The 12,842-nt window shown below is 41.1% G+C and overlaps 1 protein-coding gene across 3 annotated transcripts in view; it reads right to left on the reverse strand.

Moving 5' to 3' along the window:
* prickle2b (prickle homolog 2b) overlaps window positions 1–12,842 on the reverse strand; it is a 140,238-nt gene that overhangs the window by 3,333 nt on the left and 124,063 nt on the right. For all 3 annotated transcript variants that reach the window (XM_047348195.1, XM_047348196.1, XM_047348197.1), the window contains 5 exons: window positions 9,410–9,523; window positions 8,153–8,290; window positions 4,497–4,700; window positions 3,858–4,044; window positions 749–1,609 (listed from right to left, as the gene is read on the reverse strand). In XM_047348195.1, coding sequence (XP_047204151.1) covers window positions 749–1,609; window positions 3,858–4,044; window positions 4,497–4,700; window positions 8,153–8,290; window positions 9,410–9,523 — 1,504 coding nt within the window. The remainder of the gene's footprint in view (window positions 1–748; window positions 1,610–3,857; window positions 4,045–4,496; window positions 4,701–8,152; window positions 8,291–9,409; window positions 9,524–12,842) is intronic.

Genomic DNA, 12,842 nt, shown 5'->3' on the forward strand with positions numbered 1-12,842 from the left:
CCTTTCTGTCATTTTTTGTCAGCACCTTAGGACTCACCCATGGATGCGGTTTTTGCCCAGTCACTTTCCTATTGTTGACTCATGAACACTGACCTTAATTTAGGCAATTGAGACCTGCAGTGCTTTAGATGTTCTGGGTTTATTTATTGCCTCCTGGATGAGTCGTCGATGCTCTCTTGGGAGAAATTTTGATTGGATGGCCACTTCAGGAAAGGGTTGACCCTGTTTCATGTTTTCTCCATTTATGAATAATGTGTCAAACTATGCCTCATTGGAGTCCCACAGCTTTAAAAATGGCTTTATGATTCTTTCCAGACTGCTAATGTCAGTGGCTTTGTTTCTCATCTGTTCTTTCTTTAGATTGGGACATGTTACTTTAAGAGATCTTATAGCCTACTTCAGGTTGTCAGAAAGGTTCTATGTAAATGATTTCTTGATGCTGCAGGTCTGTCAGTAATCAGGTCTGGGTTTAGCAAGTGAAAGTGATGTCAATCACTCAACTCATGTAACAAAGAGGCAATTATATTTAAAAAAAAGGGTTTACTTAGACAGCAATTTACCTTCAATGTACTTTGTACATTAATACAATTGTAATATAAAAACTGCATTTTGTATTTACTCAGGTTATCTTTGCTAGATGTTAAAATTAATACATTTTATACATTTAAATGTGACAAAAAAGCAAAAACAGGAGTAATCTGTTAGAGGGCAAATCATTTTTTACAGCAGTTAATGGTTCCAAACTCACCGGTAGCATTGGACAAAGCCAAGGACTCCATGGAACCTCTTGGGGTCTGCTCCAGTGGGGTCAGCTGTTCTGTGAAGTTAAGTGCATTAATGGGGTTTCTGCTTCTTGCCACCTGAGCAGTTGTCTGAGGCCCCCGATCTCTGTCCCTCTGAAACCCGTGCAAACTGATGGAGCGTTTGTCTGAGGAAAAGCCATTGTGGTGCACTTCAGTTAAGCTCTTTTGAGGCCTTAGTTTGGGTGGGCAGTACTCCTCTGGAGCTGCCTGCTGGAGCCAACTCTCATTGAGAGACTGGCCCTTCATCGCTGAGATGGGGGGCCGCTTTAAACCACCGTTCTCATTGATCCGGTGATCATGCTGTTGATTAGTCTGTCCAGGGGAGGTGGGGTTATAGGAACTCCTTACGTTACACTGGTTGAGAAGCTGGAGAGGAGAGGGGTCGGTAGCTGGATCGGGTTGTGGCTCGTAATTGTAACCGTCACCCATCTGCTCCTGGTTCTGCCAGGAAGGTGGCTCACGGGTCAAACTGGGCGTCTGGCTGGAAAGACTAAGCAGATCCATTTGTAAAGACAGAGGGTCCACTTCGCCTGAAAACCTCTCTGACTGCACGCCGCTGTCGCTCTTTGATGTTTTGGTGCTGCGTCTAGATTCCCGTGTGGAGCGAGCACTTTGGAAGGCCGAATCAGAGGAATCAGAGCCGTTGGGCTCTTCCCCCAGACTGCAGGAGCGCGAGCAGAAGATTTGCCCCTGTTTGGGCAGGAAAGGTCGACCAAGCAGAGAGCATTTACAGCGGGCACAACAGAAACAGCCCTCAGTGGCGTGCCAGTGCTGCCCGTCATACGTCATCTGGCCTTGATCAATTCCTGAAGGGAAAATAAAAACAGAAAAAGGGTTATGCAAAATCCAACGCATTGAAATATGTTAAAAAGACCCACAAATTTTGAGATCTTTAATGGCTGTTACATGGCTTGATTAAATATGCCGTCTTATGTGAAAAGCAGCACATTTTTAGTCTGCTGACTGAGAAAATAGCATTAGAGGTGGAAACCAAAGTGCTATGTGGCAAACTCATTTTAGAGCTTGTCCAGAACTGCATAAACACAACTTTTTCACAATGTTTTCAGTCGAGGGGGGAAAGAAATAACGCTAGTTGATAATGAAAAGAAATAAAGCTAGTTGATAATGATTGCCATCTGGTTGTACAGCAGCCTCTGGTGGTTCAGTACTTCTTTAGTTAAATACTTTACAGCATTCTGCCTGGCAAATAATAAAATAAACCAAATGAAAAAGATGGGCTTTATTCACTCCTATGATACCTGATATTCATATTAATGCTTACAGTACTGCAGCCACACATCTTTAAAAACAGCTTTGAGGACAGTGCCTTCTTAAGTGCCTTCATAAAAACAGTGCCTTGTTGAGAAATTCATACTCTGTATATATTTTATTGTAATTTTGTGAAAGACCAGACAACATAGTGCATCACTGTGAAATAAGATAAGAAAATATATCATTTGAGATTTTCACAAATGATGTTCAAAAAATGTTTGGCGCCTTTTTACGCAGACCATATTTGTAGATCTATCTTTTGCTGCAGTTACAGCTGCAAGACGTTTAAGATTTGTCAATGCCAGCTTTGTAAATCTCAATACTGAGACCTTTCCTCATGCTTCTATTAAAAAGGCCAAAGTCCTTCCAGATTAGATGAAAAACATCAATGTTCAATTCTTGCCACAGGTTTTCAATTAGATTAAGATCTGGATTTTGAATAGGTCACTCTAACACATGACTCTGCTTTGACCATTCCATTGCAGCTCTGACTGTTTATGGTCAATGTCCTTCTGGAGCGTGAACCTCCACCTCAGTCTCAGGTCTTTAGCAGCATCCAGCAGGTTTTCTTCTAGGTTTCCTGTCCACTCTGACCTGCCTATTCTATTACAGAAAAGCATCCCCACAGAATAATGTAGACACTTCTATTTTTACAGAAAGGATGGTGATGTGCAGTTAATTTTCCTTAGCAACAGGGTTTTGCATAGAGGTCTAAAATTCAGTCTTTGTCTAATCTGATCAGATGATCACTTTCTTCCATGTTTTTGGTGATTCCCGGGTTTGGGGTAAACTACAAATGGGACTGGTTTATGCTTGAAGTTCCAGTCCACACAAACTGCTTGTTACGACAAAAACATTGGAGTGCACCTCATCACAACGGCGTGTAATTAGTTGTTGCAAATCCCCTCTTTTTTTTTTACTTTTTAAATTTGGTCCGAGTGGAGCTCGGTCTTACAAAGAGAATATTTATTGCAAAATGTTACACACACCAAAACACCTAAAAGTAACACTTATAAAAAAGGCCACACTATGCATTTCAGAGATTTGGACCTCTGCTACATCGATTCTAGCAACAACAAAAAAATAGTGAGTACAGGCAGGTTGAGACTTTCTTTATGCCTTTATTCTTGCCACTCTTCCATAAATTAATAGAGTTAAATATCTTCCATTGACAGATTCTCCCAACTAGGCTATGGATCTCTGCAGCTCCTCCAGAGTAACCATGGGCCTCTTGGCTGCTTCTCTTCTTAATCCTCTCCTTACCAGACCTGTATGTGTAAGTACACACCAACTGAAACTGAAAGGCCAGGCATGGTGCTCTGTGAGATGTTCAGAGCTTGAGATAATGTTTTATCACATACATTTGCTTTGAACTCTACAACTTTCTCCCTGGCCTTTCAGAATGTGCTCCTTGGTCTTAAGGATGCATTTAGTTCACAAATTTCTCAAAAAACGGTAACTGACACAAACTTACACGCCAGTAGACTCTGTATACTAATTAGGAAATTTATGGAGGCATAAAGTATTTGAATTATTTGGGATGATGACATTGGGGGGTGTGGGTAAAAATGCAGCCCACATTTTCAGATTTTAGTGTCCTTTCACTTCCCAGTTATGCTTCTTTAGTCTATTTTGAATGTCTTTTGATGTCAGCTAGTTTCTCATTCCTTTTCCACCCAGTCCTCGTACCCCACCATCACAGCACAATTTGCCTCAAATGCCTCCCTATGGTGGACACTGTTCAATTAAGCAGTTCTTAAAATCTGTCCAATATCAGCATACCAATGTGCTCTCCACAGGAGTCACAGTACTCAGCGTAGAGAGACTCGAAGCAGGAGCAGCAGTAGGGCCGTCCCTCCTTCATGATGTACCGCTGGCCCCCCAGCACCGTCTCACACTCGAAGCAGCAGAAGTGCTTCATGTGCCAGTGCCGGCCCTCCGCCTCGGTGCATTCATCTGCAAAGATGATCTGAGGAAGGAGAGATAAGAGAGGTGATGGTTACTTTGTTTGCCTCCCAATTCATCCTCCTCTAAATGCTCCACTTTACTTCAGCTGCTTCACACTCTGAGATCCTCCTCTTTGTGTCTGACTTGAGTGGGAGGCTAATGTGAGTGGGACTTGGTGCAATCTAGGTGGCACATTTGCTTTTAATTGAACTGCTGTTAAAACTGTCAGGGTGCCTCTTAAGTGCTTCTGTGTCCCTGTTCCCATTTGCACATTAAGTAATTTAGTGTTAATGTTTAGGAGATCAGCCTACTAGAAGCTGACCTCATTAAACAAGAAAGCCTGTTAGCATCATGTGACAGCTGCTTAAAGCTCTCCATGTGTGTAAATGCTTTATAAATAGGCTTTCGGACACTGTTACATCTGTAGTTATTTATAAACAGTAATCTGTCTGTAGGCATGTTGTGTCTACACACCTCGTCGCAGGCCGTGCAGCGCGGCTTCAGTCTCTCAGCGTGGTGCCGGCCGCAGTAGATCTTCCCGTCCTGGTAGAAGTAGATGAGGTCCACCAACAGCTCCTTGCACGTGCTGCACACGAAGCAGGCAGGGTGCCAACAGACGCTGTGGCCAGCCCGGGAGGCAAACACAGCGATGTCGCCACCATTTATCTGGCCTCCACACTGGGAAGAGAAGAACAAAAACAGCTTGTAACTTTATTCTTCCATGTGTAACCCAGCATGACTTCCAGTACAATATTAGGAAAAAGTCAGTCCATCCCTGCTGCTTCTATAGGATTTAAGAAGAAACGTAGCAGCCAGGTGCTGCAAATCAAATATAATAGAATGATCATCAGCAAGTGTGATCATCATCTCTGTCAAAGCAAATGTTTCGGTGGTCTGGAGAATTCAGGTCTATGTTAACCTCATGTCAAGGTGGAGAGACATCAGCAAAAACTTTTGAAAAGCGAACTGTAAATTTGATATTAATCACTCTACAGAGAGATATATCATTCTGAAGTGGAAATCATTTAAGACCACTACCAGTCCTCCCTGAAGTGATCGTCCCGGGAAATTTACAACTAGGTCAGACACATGCCACGTTCAAGGGTCCTGTAAAAATTCATTAACATTAACATTAGCATAATAAAGTTAAAGTTAATGGCAGTAAAGTTAAAACTTGATGGAACAAATGGCTTGTTTGGTAAGGCTGCCACGATAAGGGCTCTTCTTTCTCAAAGGAATGTTGCAGCAGGACTGAATGAAGTAGTCGACTTTGAAAACCATGTCCTTTGTATAGATGAGATCAGAGTGGAGATGATTTTACATAGTACACATTGCAACATTTAGTGAAAACTAAACCCTAACTCTAATCCTAACCCTGTGCGCAGGATCTGGACACCTTGCAGTATTTGTGTCAACCATGAACTGTTCTGTAAAAACATCTATATTCAAAAGGGAGGCCATCGGTTTGACAGCTCACACTGCAGTAAATCTAAGGCAGAATGGCTGAAAAGGAAGGTACTTGTTGCAATGGATCAGTGTAAGTCCAGACCTCAACCTGATGGAAATGTGGGACCTTAAAGGAGCCGTGCAGAAACAAATGCTTGTTAGCCACAATTACATTAAGCAACTTTAAAAAGAAAAATGGACCAAAACCTCTCCACAACGATGTAAGAGACTGACAGTCAGACAGAAAATAACTACTAGGGCAAGTGTTAATGATTGCAAATAAAGATGGTTCTACAAACATTTCCATTTTGACTTCATTTTAGTAATGATGCTGTGGGATCTGTAGTGCTTTTACACACCTAAGGTTGGATTTCAATTCATTACGTTTCTCGTTAACACTAGAATTGCAACATTGCATCAATCTTTACAACAGGCTTTTTAAATGTTAAATAAAAATAAATTTTTTCTAGTAAAAAAACCCAAAAGGATTCTGTTTAATATTGCCAAAAACTTGAGAATGACTGATCAACAAAACAGTCCAACAACTGAGAAATAACCATCTAGTTAAAGGCTGTTGTGTCATCTAGAATTAATCAGCATTAAAAGAGATTCTAATCAAATTTATAAAACTGTTACTGCTTCTGTTTGTGGAATAATTTAGTTTATTTGTGTGCCTGGAAGTCCATGAAGAGAACTGAGAAGCTATGAGTTGACCTCAGTGGAATAAAATGAAAAGATATGTGTCAGGATAAAAAAAAAAGAGGAGAATGAGGCTTTAGTGAAGAGAAGCAGAAACAGAAATATCGTAGTTTTACAGTGACAAGGCCGATGTCGGGAATGGCAATTAGATTAAGGGGAGCGGGCAAGAATGGGCTGAGGTTTACGGTGCAATCAGGTTATTTGCAGTGCTGTGAAGATCATATTTGCCCCCTTACAGATTTCTGTTGTTTTTGCTTTTTAGTCATGCATATGTGTTTCAGAATATCATGTGAATTTCAATTTGACACCAAGATCACCTGAGTTATACAAAATGCAGTTGTAGCTGATTATTCCATGTATTAAAAGGGGAAAAAAACAAAATCAAAACCATCTTGGTTCTGTGGCTGTGAATAAAGAATAAAGAAAACATTTAAATAGAGCCTGTCTGACAACATGAAGTAGGCTAAGACATATCAGAATATCAGAATAACCAAAAGAAATTCAAGAACAGATAATAAACAAAGTCCCTGCCATCTATCAGTCTGGCTAAAATAACAAAGCCATTTCTAAAGCTTTGGGCCAACAGAGAACCAAACTGAAACCATAATCCACAAATGAAGAAAACACGGAACAGGGTTAACAGGGGGAGTGAAATTACTCCAAGAGCGTGTTGACAACTCATCTAGGAGCTCACAAATGAACCCAGAACAACAAATACAGCACAGCAGGCCTCACTGGCCTCAGTTAAGGTCAGTGTTCAAGGCAGAATTTCAAGGTGAAAACCATTGCTTACCAAAAGAACACAAAGACCATCTCACAATTGCCAAAAACATCTTGATGATCACCAAGAATCCTGGGAAAATAATCTGAACTGATTAAACAAAATTAGAATGTGTCCATCCTGTTACATCTGATGTAAAACTTGCATTCCAGTATAGAACATTATACTGACAGTAAAAACATGACGGTGGTAATGTGATGCTTTAAAGTTATTTTGCTGTTTTAGAAACTTGATGACTTGACGTAATTGATGGAAGTATAAATTCTCCTCTCTTGCAGAAAATCCTGAAGGTGAATGTCTGACCATCAGTTTGTGACCTTAAGCCCAAACACATTTGGATTAAGCAGCAGTAAAATGATCCAAAGCGTACCAGCAAGCCCACCGCTGACTGGCTCTAAATCTGTAAGAGGGCAAATCATTTTCCACAGCACTGTAAGCTGCAGCAAAACCTGCTGCTGCAGAGAGGCCAAAGGAGGGATGATTCAAATCAATATATACCTGATGATATTCAATTGACTTTTACTGGACACATAGTTTTATTTGTGCAAGCTAATTGGACAAGAGCCACATGTTGTAAAGCAGCTGCATGCATACTGGGACCCATTCCATTCCACTCCAGTTCAGCCTGTTCTTCACACAGCCGATGCCGAACTGTGCAGCTTTGTTGTTAAAGGAATGCTCCATTACACTCACAAGTCCCATAAGGATGCTAAAGGAGAACATGCAAGTGATATATTGACCAATTTACAACACACTGGATAAAAGTGAGAAATAACATGGATGTTTTAACACTGACCTAGCTCTCAAAGACAGAACGGCGTGCTATGTTTGTAAATCAAAAGAATACAGTATGACAGCCAGCATGCCAGAGAGACAAATGTAGACATGCATCGGCAGCAAGCTCTACATTGGAAGACTCCAAGGTGAGACAGAAAAGGTCAGGGTGTTGTTGGAAAACCCAGGCGAATGTTGCGTCTCTGCCCTTCACATGTCAACATGAAGCAGCTGTCCTATACATCACAGGGGCTGACATGCCAGCAGAGTGTTCCATATGTAAGTTGCATGATTCATAACTTTCCTTCTACGGCCCACATGACACATCTTTGACCGTGTCATGCTCACTCTCATCCCATCACGCCATTTAGAAGTGAAAATATGGCTCATGGTCACCAATTATGTCTTTGAGGGTTTTTAAATGAGCTACCTGTTCGCAGATGGCCCCCATCATCGTCACTGGGAACGGACGCACGTTTCCGCGGCCCAGGTTCTCCCGCTTCCTCTGGTTGCTGAAGAGTTTGAGTTCTCGCTTCTCCTCGTCGTCCAGGCTGTTGCAGTATCGTACCTGGACACAAACATAACACATCAAATGATCAGCATACTGACATGGGATGCTGCTCTGTGGAGCTCAAGGTTGATAGAAGAAGAATAACACAACACGTTAAAGTCCTAGTTATAATAACACTTAAATTGTTAGTACGTGATTCTGACCATCTTGAAAAATAAGCTGGATGTTTTAATTAAAAGTTGCTAATCTATTATTAATACAACCTCCACAGGTAGGGGTCCAATATTGGTGGGTCCACTTCATCCCCCCAATTGTGTGTTTGAAGCGTTCAGTTGATCATGAGGAGTAAAGAACGTGTGTAGATCATGGAATGAAATCATGATCGGCGATAGGTGTTTTATTCTCTCTTTCTCTCAATACAATCCTCCTTTGTGAAATGCATACTGCAGACATGAACTTGTCTCAGTGTAGCTGTTGGTGTGTTGACAACTAACCCCAGTTCAGCCAATATTCGGAGATCGATGTGAACTAACATAACTCGGTAAACAGGGTTTCATTTCATTGTCACAGCCTGGAAAAACAGATTAAAACAGCTGCACAAATGACCGAAACCTAGTGTGAGTCGTTTTAATTCTCTGAAATCAGCGGAAAGGGGGTGGCGGGTAGGAGGTTCTCACAAGCTCTTAGCTTTCCACTGGTGTAGACTGATAGAAGATCTGTCTAAAGAAGGTGAAGGAACCATAACTGATACATTTTATTCCTCTGAGATCACAGACCATTGAAGATTTTTGAGCATTTAAAAACAAGTTTATTTATTTTGTCTGTCAGATTATTAGACAGGATCACCTGCAACTTCGAAACAAGGACATAAAGCTAAAACTTGTGAAAAAAATGAAGCAATTAAGGCCGAGCGTGCCAATCTTTTAAGGAGCTCACTCTCAGGACGGCTCGTGATAATGATTTATTAATGTAACAAATCCTAATAAGTGGCTACAAACATCGCTCCATCTCATTCACGTCCATTAACAAGACAGCCCCCCATTTCTCCTGCCTGTCTCCCCTCTGTTCCCCTCTTATCTCTATAATGGCCTGAAGCAGAAAAGGTGGGGGAGGGAGGAGTAGATGGATGGATGGATGGAGGTGGGGGAGGACGGGCGGGACGGTGTGGACTCTCACTTCATTGTCGTGGGGTGGAAGCTGATAGAGCAGCTGTTTGATGCGGTATTTCTCTCCTGGGCTGTTCACGTAGGGCACCTTGTCCTCAGGCAGTGAGCTGTAGTAGTGATGAACCTGCAGACGACACACAGAGGATGAGACGGATGGAAAATCATAATGCTTCTGCAGCAGGTCAACTATCTGAGAAACACCAAATAATGACACGTAGGGCTAAATATTTTCACTTTGAGCTCGACCTTTGATTAATATTCGTTCTGTAAACATTTTAGCCTTCTGTAGCATAAGGTGTTATTTTCTATTTAGTCATGTTGTCTGTAGAATAGTCAAAAATTATCTATTTACTAATAAAAGCACCGACGCACAGATTAGGCTTTTACTGCCATATACCGATTTGCATTTTGTTTTTTTTAGGTCTGACCTGCTTATTTAAATAAATGAGCAAAAATGTGCTGGCTAGACTTAAAAAAGGTAAACACCACACATGAAGGTTGTGGGGTTTATTGCAACAGAAAAACAGTATGCACAGTTTTATCCCATTTTTACATTGAAGCAAACGTGCCTAACTTTTATCAGATTTTGACAACAAAAAAAAACTGCATCAAATTAAATTTGGTTAAAGTTTGTTGATGACAAATATCGATCAGAGCTGATCAAAATTGGCCAATCCCGTTCTTTTGCCACTAATTGGTGCATCTGTAATATTGTTACAAATGTTCCTTTTATAATTGCAAGCAGAGATCCAGTGATCAGGCTTTTCCTGAGCAATAACGATTTTCTTTAAGGTGAGACTTGTCGATTGAGCAGGAAATGTTGGGACCTAACTTGCTGATCACCGTTTCTGATCACTGGCAAATTAGTTGGTCCTAAGATATTTGCCTGTAAGATGATTAAAGACGCTAAACAGATATGAACCGATCTGGCTTTATAGCCGGATTTACAGTTTTCTTTAAAATTTGACCTGCTGATTAAAATTTTGACCAATTCTGATATTTTTCTAAGGCTTAGATCATAAACGGGAGAAATGTGCTGCACGTTCTTTGATAGAGGTAGTAGTCTTAAATCAAACAGAAAATTAATAATTAACATGGGGTTGTTTGATGTGTTTATAGACTAAAAATGATGTGAGTTCTTGGTTCTGACAGATTTATGTAATGACCAGGGGATAAAAAAATATTTTTCAATATGTGACCTGCCAATCACCGATCAGAAGTGATCAAGGGAAAATTGGCAGATTCTATACTCTGGCCAAATAAATCTCAATTTCTTAGTAAATTTGTCTTAGAAAAATTTTATTTTATTAAATGCATTAATCAGGCTTTTTCCTGGCCAATGCTGATGTCAGATTTTCTTTTATATTTGGCCTGCACGTTCATTGGGAAATTGTTGAATTGCGAAAGATAAAAATATGCTCATTTTTAGTATTTGACCTGTGATAATTACTCAGTGCTGATTAAGGGGAAATTAGCCCACTTTGGATTTAAAAATATTAATTAATTATTGCACAAACTGGGTGAATTATTATTAAAATTAAAATAACTTCAATGCTGAAAAGGTAAAACTTTGGAGATAGGTTTTACCCCTACAAGCCAACGTCACACAGAAGCCTACACACAGTTAAAAATCACTTTGATTTATGGTCCACCATAGAGAGACTTAATGGAACCCCACTCCTCAATCTCTCACATTGACATGGGAATGTATCACTGACCTGTCAAAGGTGCACTCTCTCTCACTCGCACACACACACACACACACACACACACTTATTGCCAAAGCAGTGATTAACCTAACTGAACATAGTGTGTGTGCACACGTGCTGGAGCAGATTAATGTTAATCTGGATAGTTCTGAATTACATTCCCCACATTTCCACAGCAGACAATGGTTGTCATCTCCATGTTATTTATCACAGTCCCTTTTTTATTGCACTATATCTGCAGGACTGGGGTATAACAGAGGTCAGCGAAGGGGGAGGAGCAAACCTGCAGGGTTTTTAAAGGAAGATTTAAAGACATTGGCCAAAAAGAGAGAAGAAAGGGGAGAAGGAATTTGTTACAAGGATTCAAATGTTAAAAGGTAATGAAAGTGCGTCATTAAACGAAAGGCAAAACCATATCAGAGCTGATGTCCTCCATAGAATCTGTGATTGATACTTGCTGACTGGGTCATGTCTGTCTCAATGACCTGCTGGTCTCCTGAATGGATTTACTGACTTGGTGTTATTGGCAAAGACAGGCTGAAAGCTCCAACTCTGCTTCACAAAAACAGGTTAACCTGAATCCTGCAGACAGGAGTTAGTGAACCAGGGCTCAAAATAACCATAATGCTTTAAAAACACATCTTCAAGTTGAACTGTAAAGCTGGGGCATTAAAAATCCTGATCAGCGGTAGCCACAGCCTTTTGAAATTGTGTTCGGGGTTGGGTTGATTTTACAGATCTCTGTTCGGGTGTAACCCAATTCCTCCTGCTATGCTTTGGTTGGCTTTTCCTTGTGTTTGCTGGAATATAGTCCGTGAAAGACCAACTGGAGTCTAGCATATACTGTACACCTACACACACACATGTAGAGCTGATGATAAATTACAAAACATGCCTCCAACAACAGTAGGGTTAGAATCTGGAGGTGAAAGGCTCGCTGCCCCGCGGGCAAGATCAAAAGAAAGATACACACATGCAGACATGTAGAAAGACAGTGAAACTCAAGAGAAGCAGCTTGTGATAATAACTATAATCAAAAGCAGACAAAGCTCAAGACAGGGCCGACATTTAAACTGTACTGAAAGGAGTGTTTTCCCTAGCTAATGGTAGGACTTTGGAAAAGGGTGACAGGAGAGATCGCTTCTCACAGCTGGTTTCTATTGCTGTTAACAGCCCAACACATTCAGGAAGCAGCTCTGGCATTCCTTCAGCAATACTCTGTGCAGTGGTTAGTGGACGTGGATATGATACAGCGGTGGTTAGAAAGCACAACTCGGCACAGCAACCAGCGGTGAGAAAAGTTGGGTTTTCGTGGCAGAAGTGAAACCTTGTAGATGATTGAGTAAAATTTGGTTTCATTCAGGCGAAAACCTGAAAGATGAGCAAAAACAGATCTACTGCTAGGGGAATAGTCAGTTCCCCCACCCCTACCCCTCCACCCCCCATACACAGACACCCGTTAAGGTGCTCTACTGGCCAGCAGGCAATAAAAAGGCTACTACCATTTTCCCCCTCGGATACAGGAACCACATATTTGGCAGTTTGTGGCAAAAGAAAGTCATGGGGTGGAAACTAAAGAGGTGCATGTCTGAATACCAGCGTGTCTGCTAAGCAGGGTACTACAGGTTAACTACCTGAGCCTGACTGAATGACCAGCTAATATAAACTGGTTAAACTCCCATCATTACTCTATACAGAAAGGCAAAACAGGTATAATGTTCTGCATAATATACC

The sequence above is a fragment of the Girardinichthys multiradiatus genome, chromosome 20, assembly GCF_021462225.1.
Source record: "Girardinichthys multiradiatus isolate DD_20200921_A chromosome 20, DD_fGirMul_XY1, whole genome shotgun sequence".
Lineage (NCBI taxonomy): Eukaryota > Metazoa > Chordata > Actinopteri > Cyprinodontiformes > Goodeidae > Girardinichthys > Girardinichthys multiradiatus.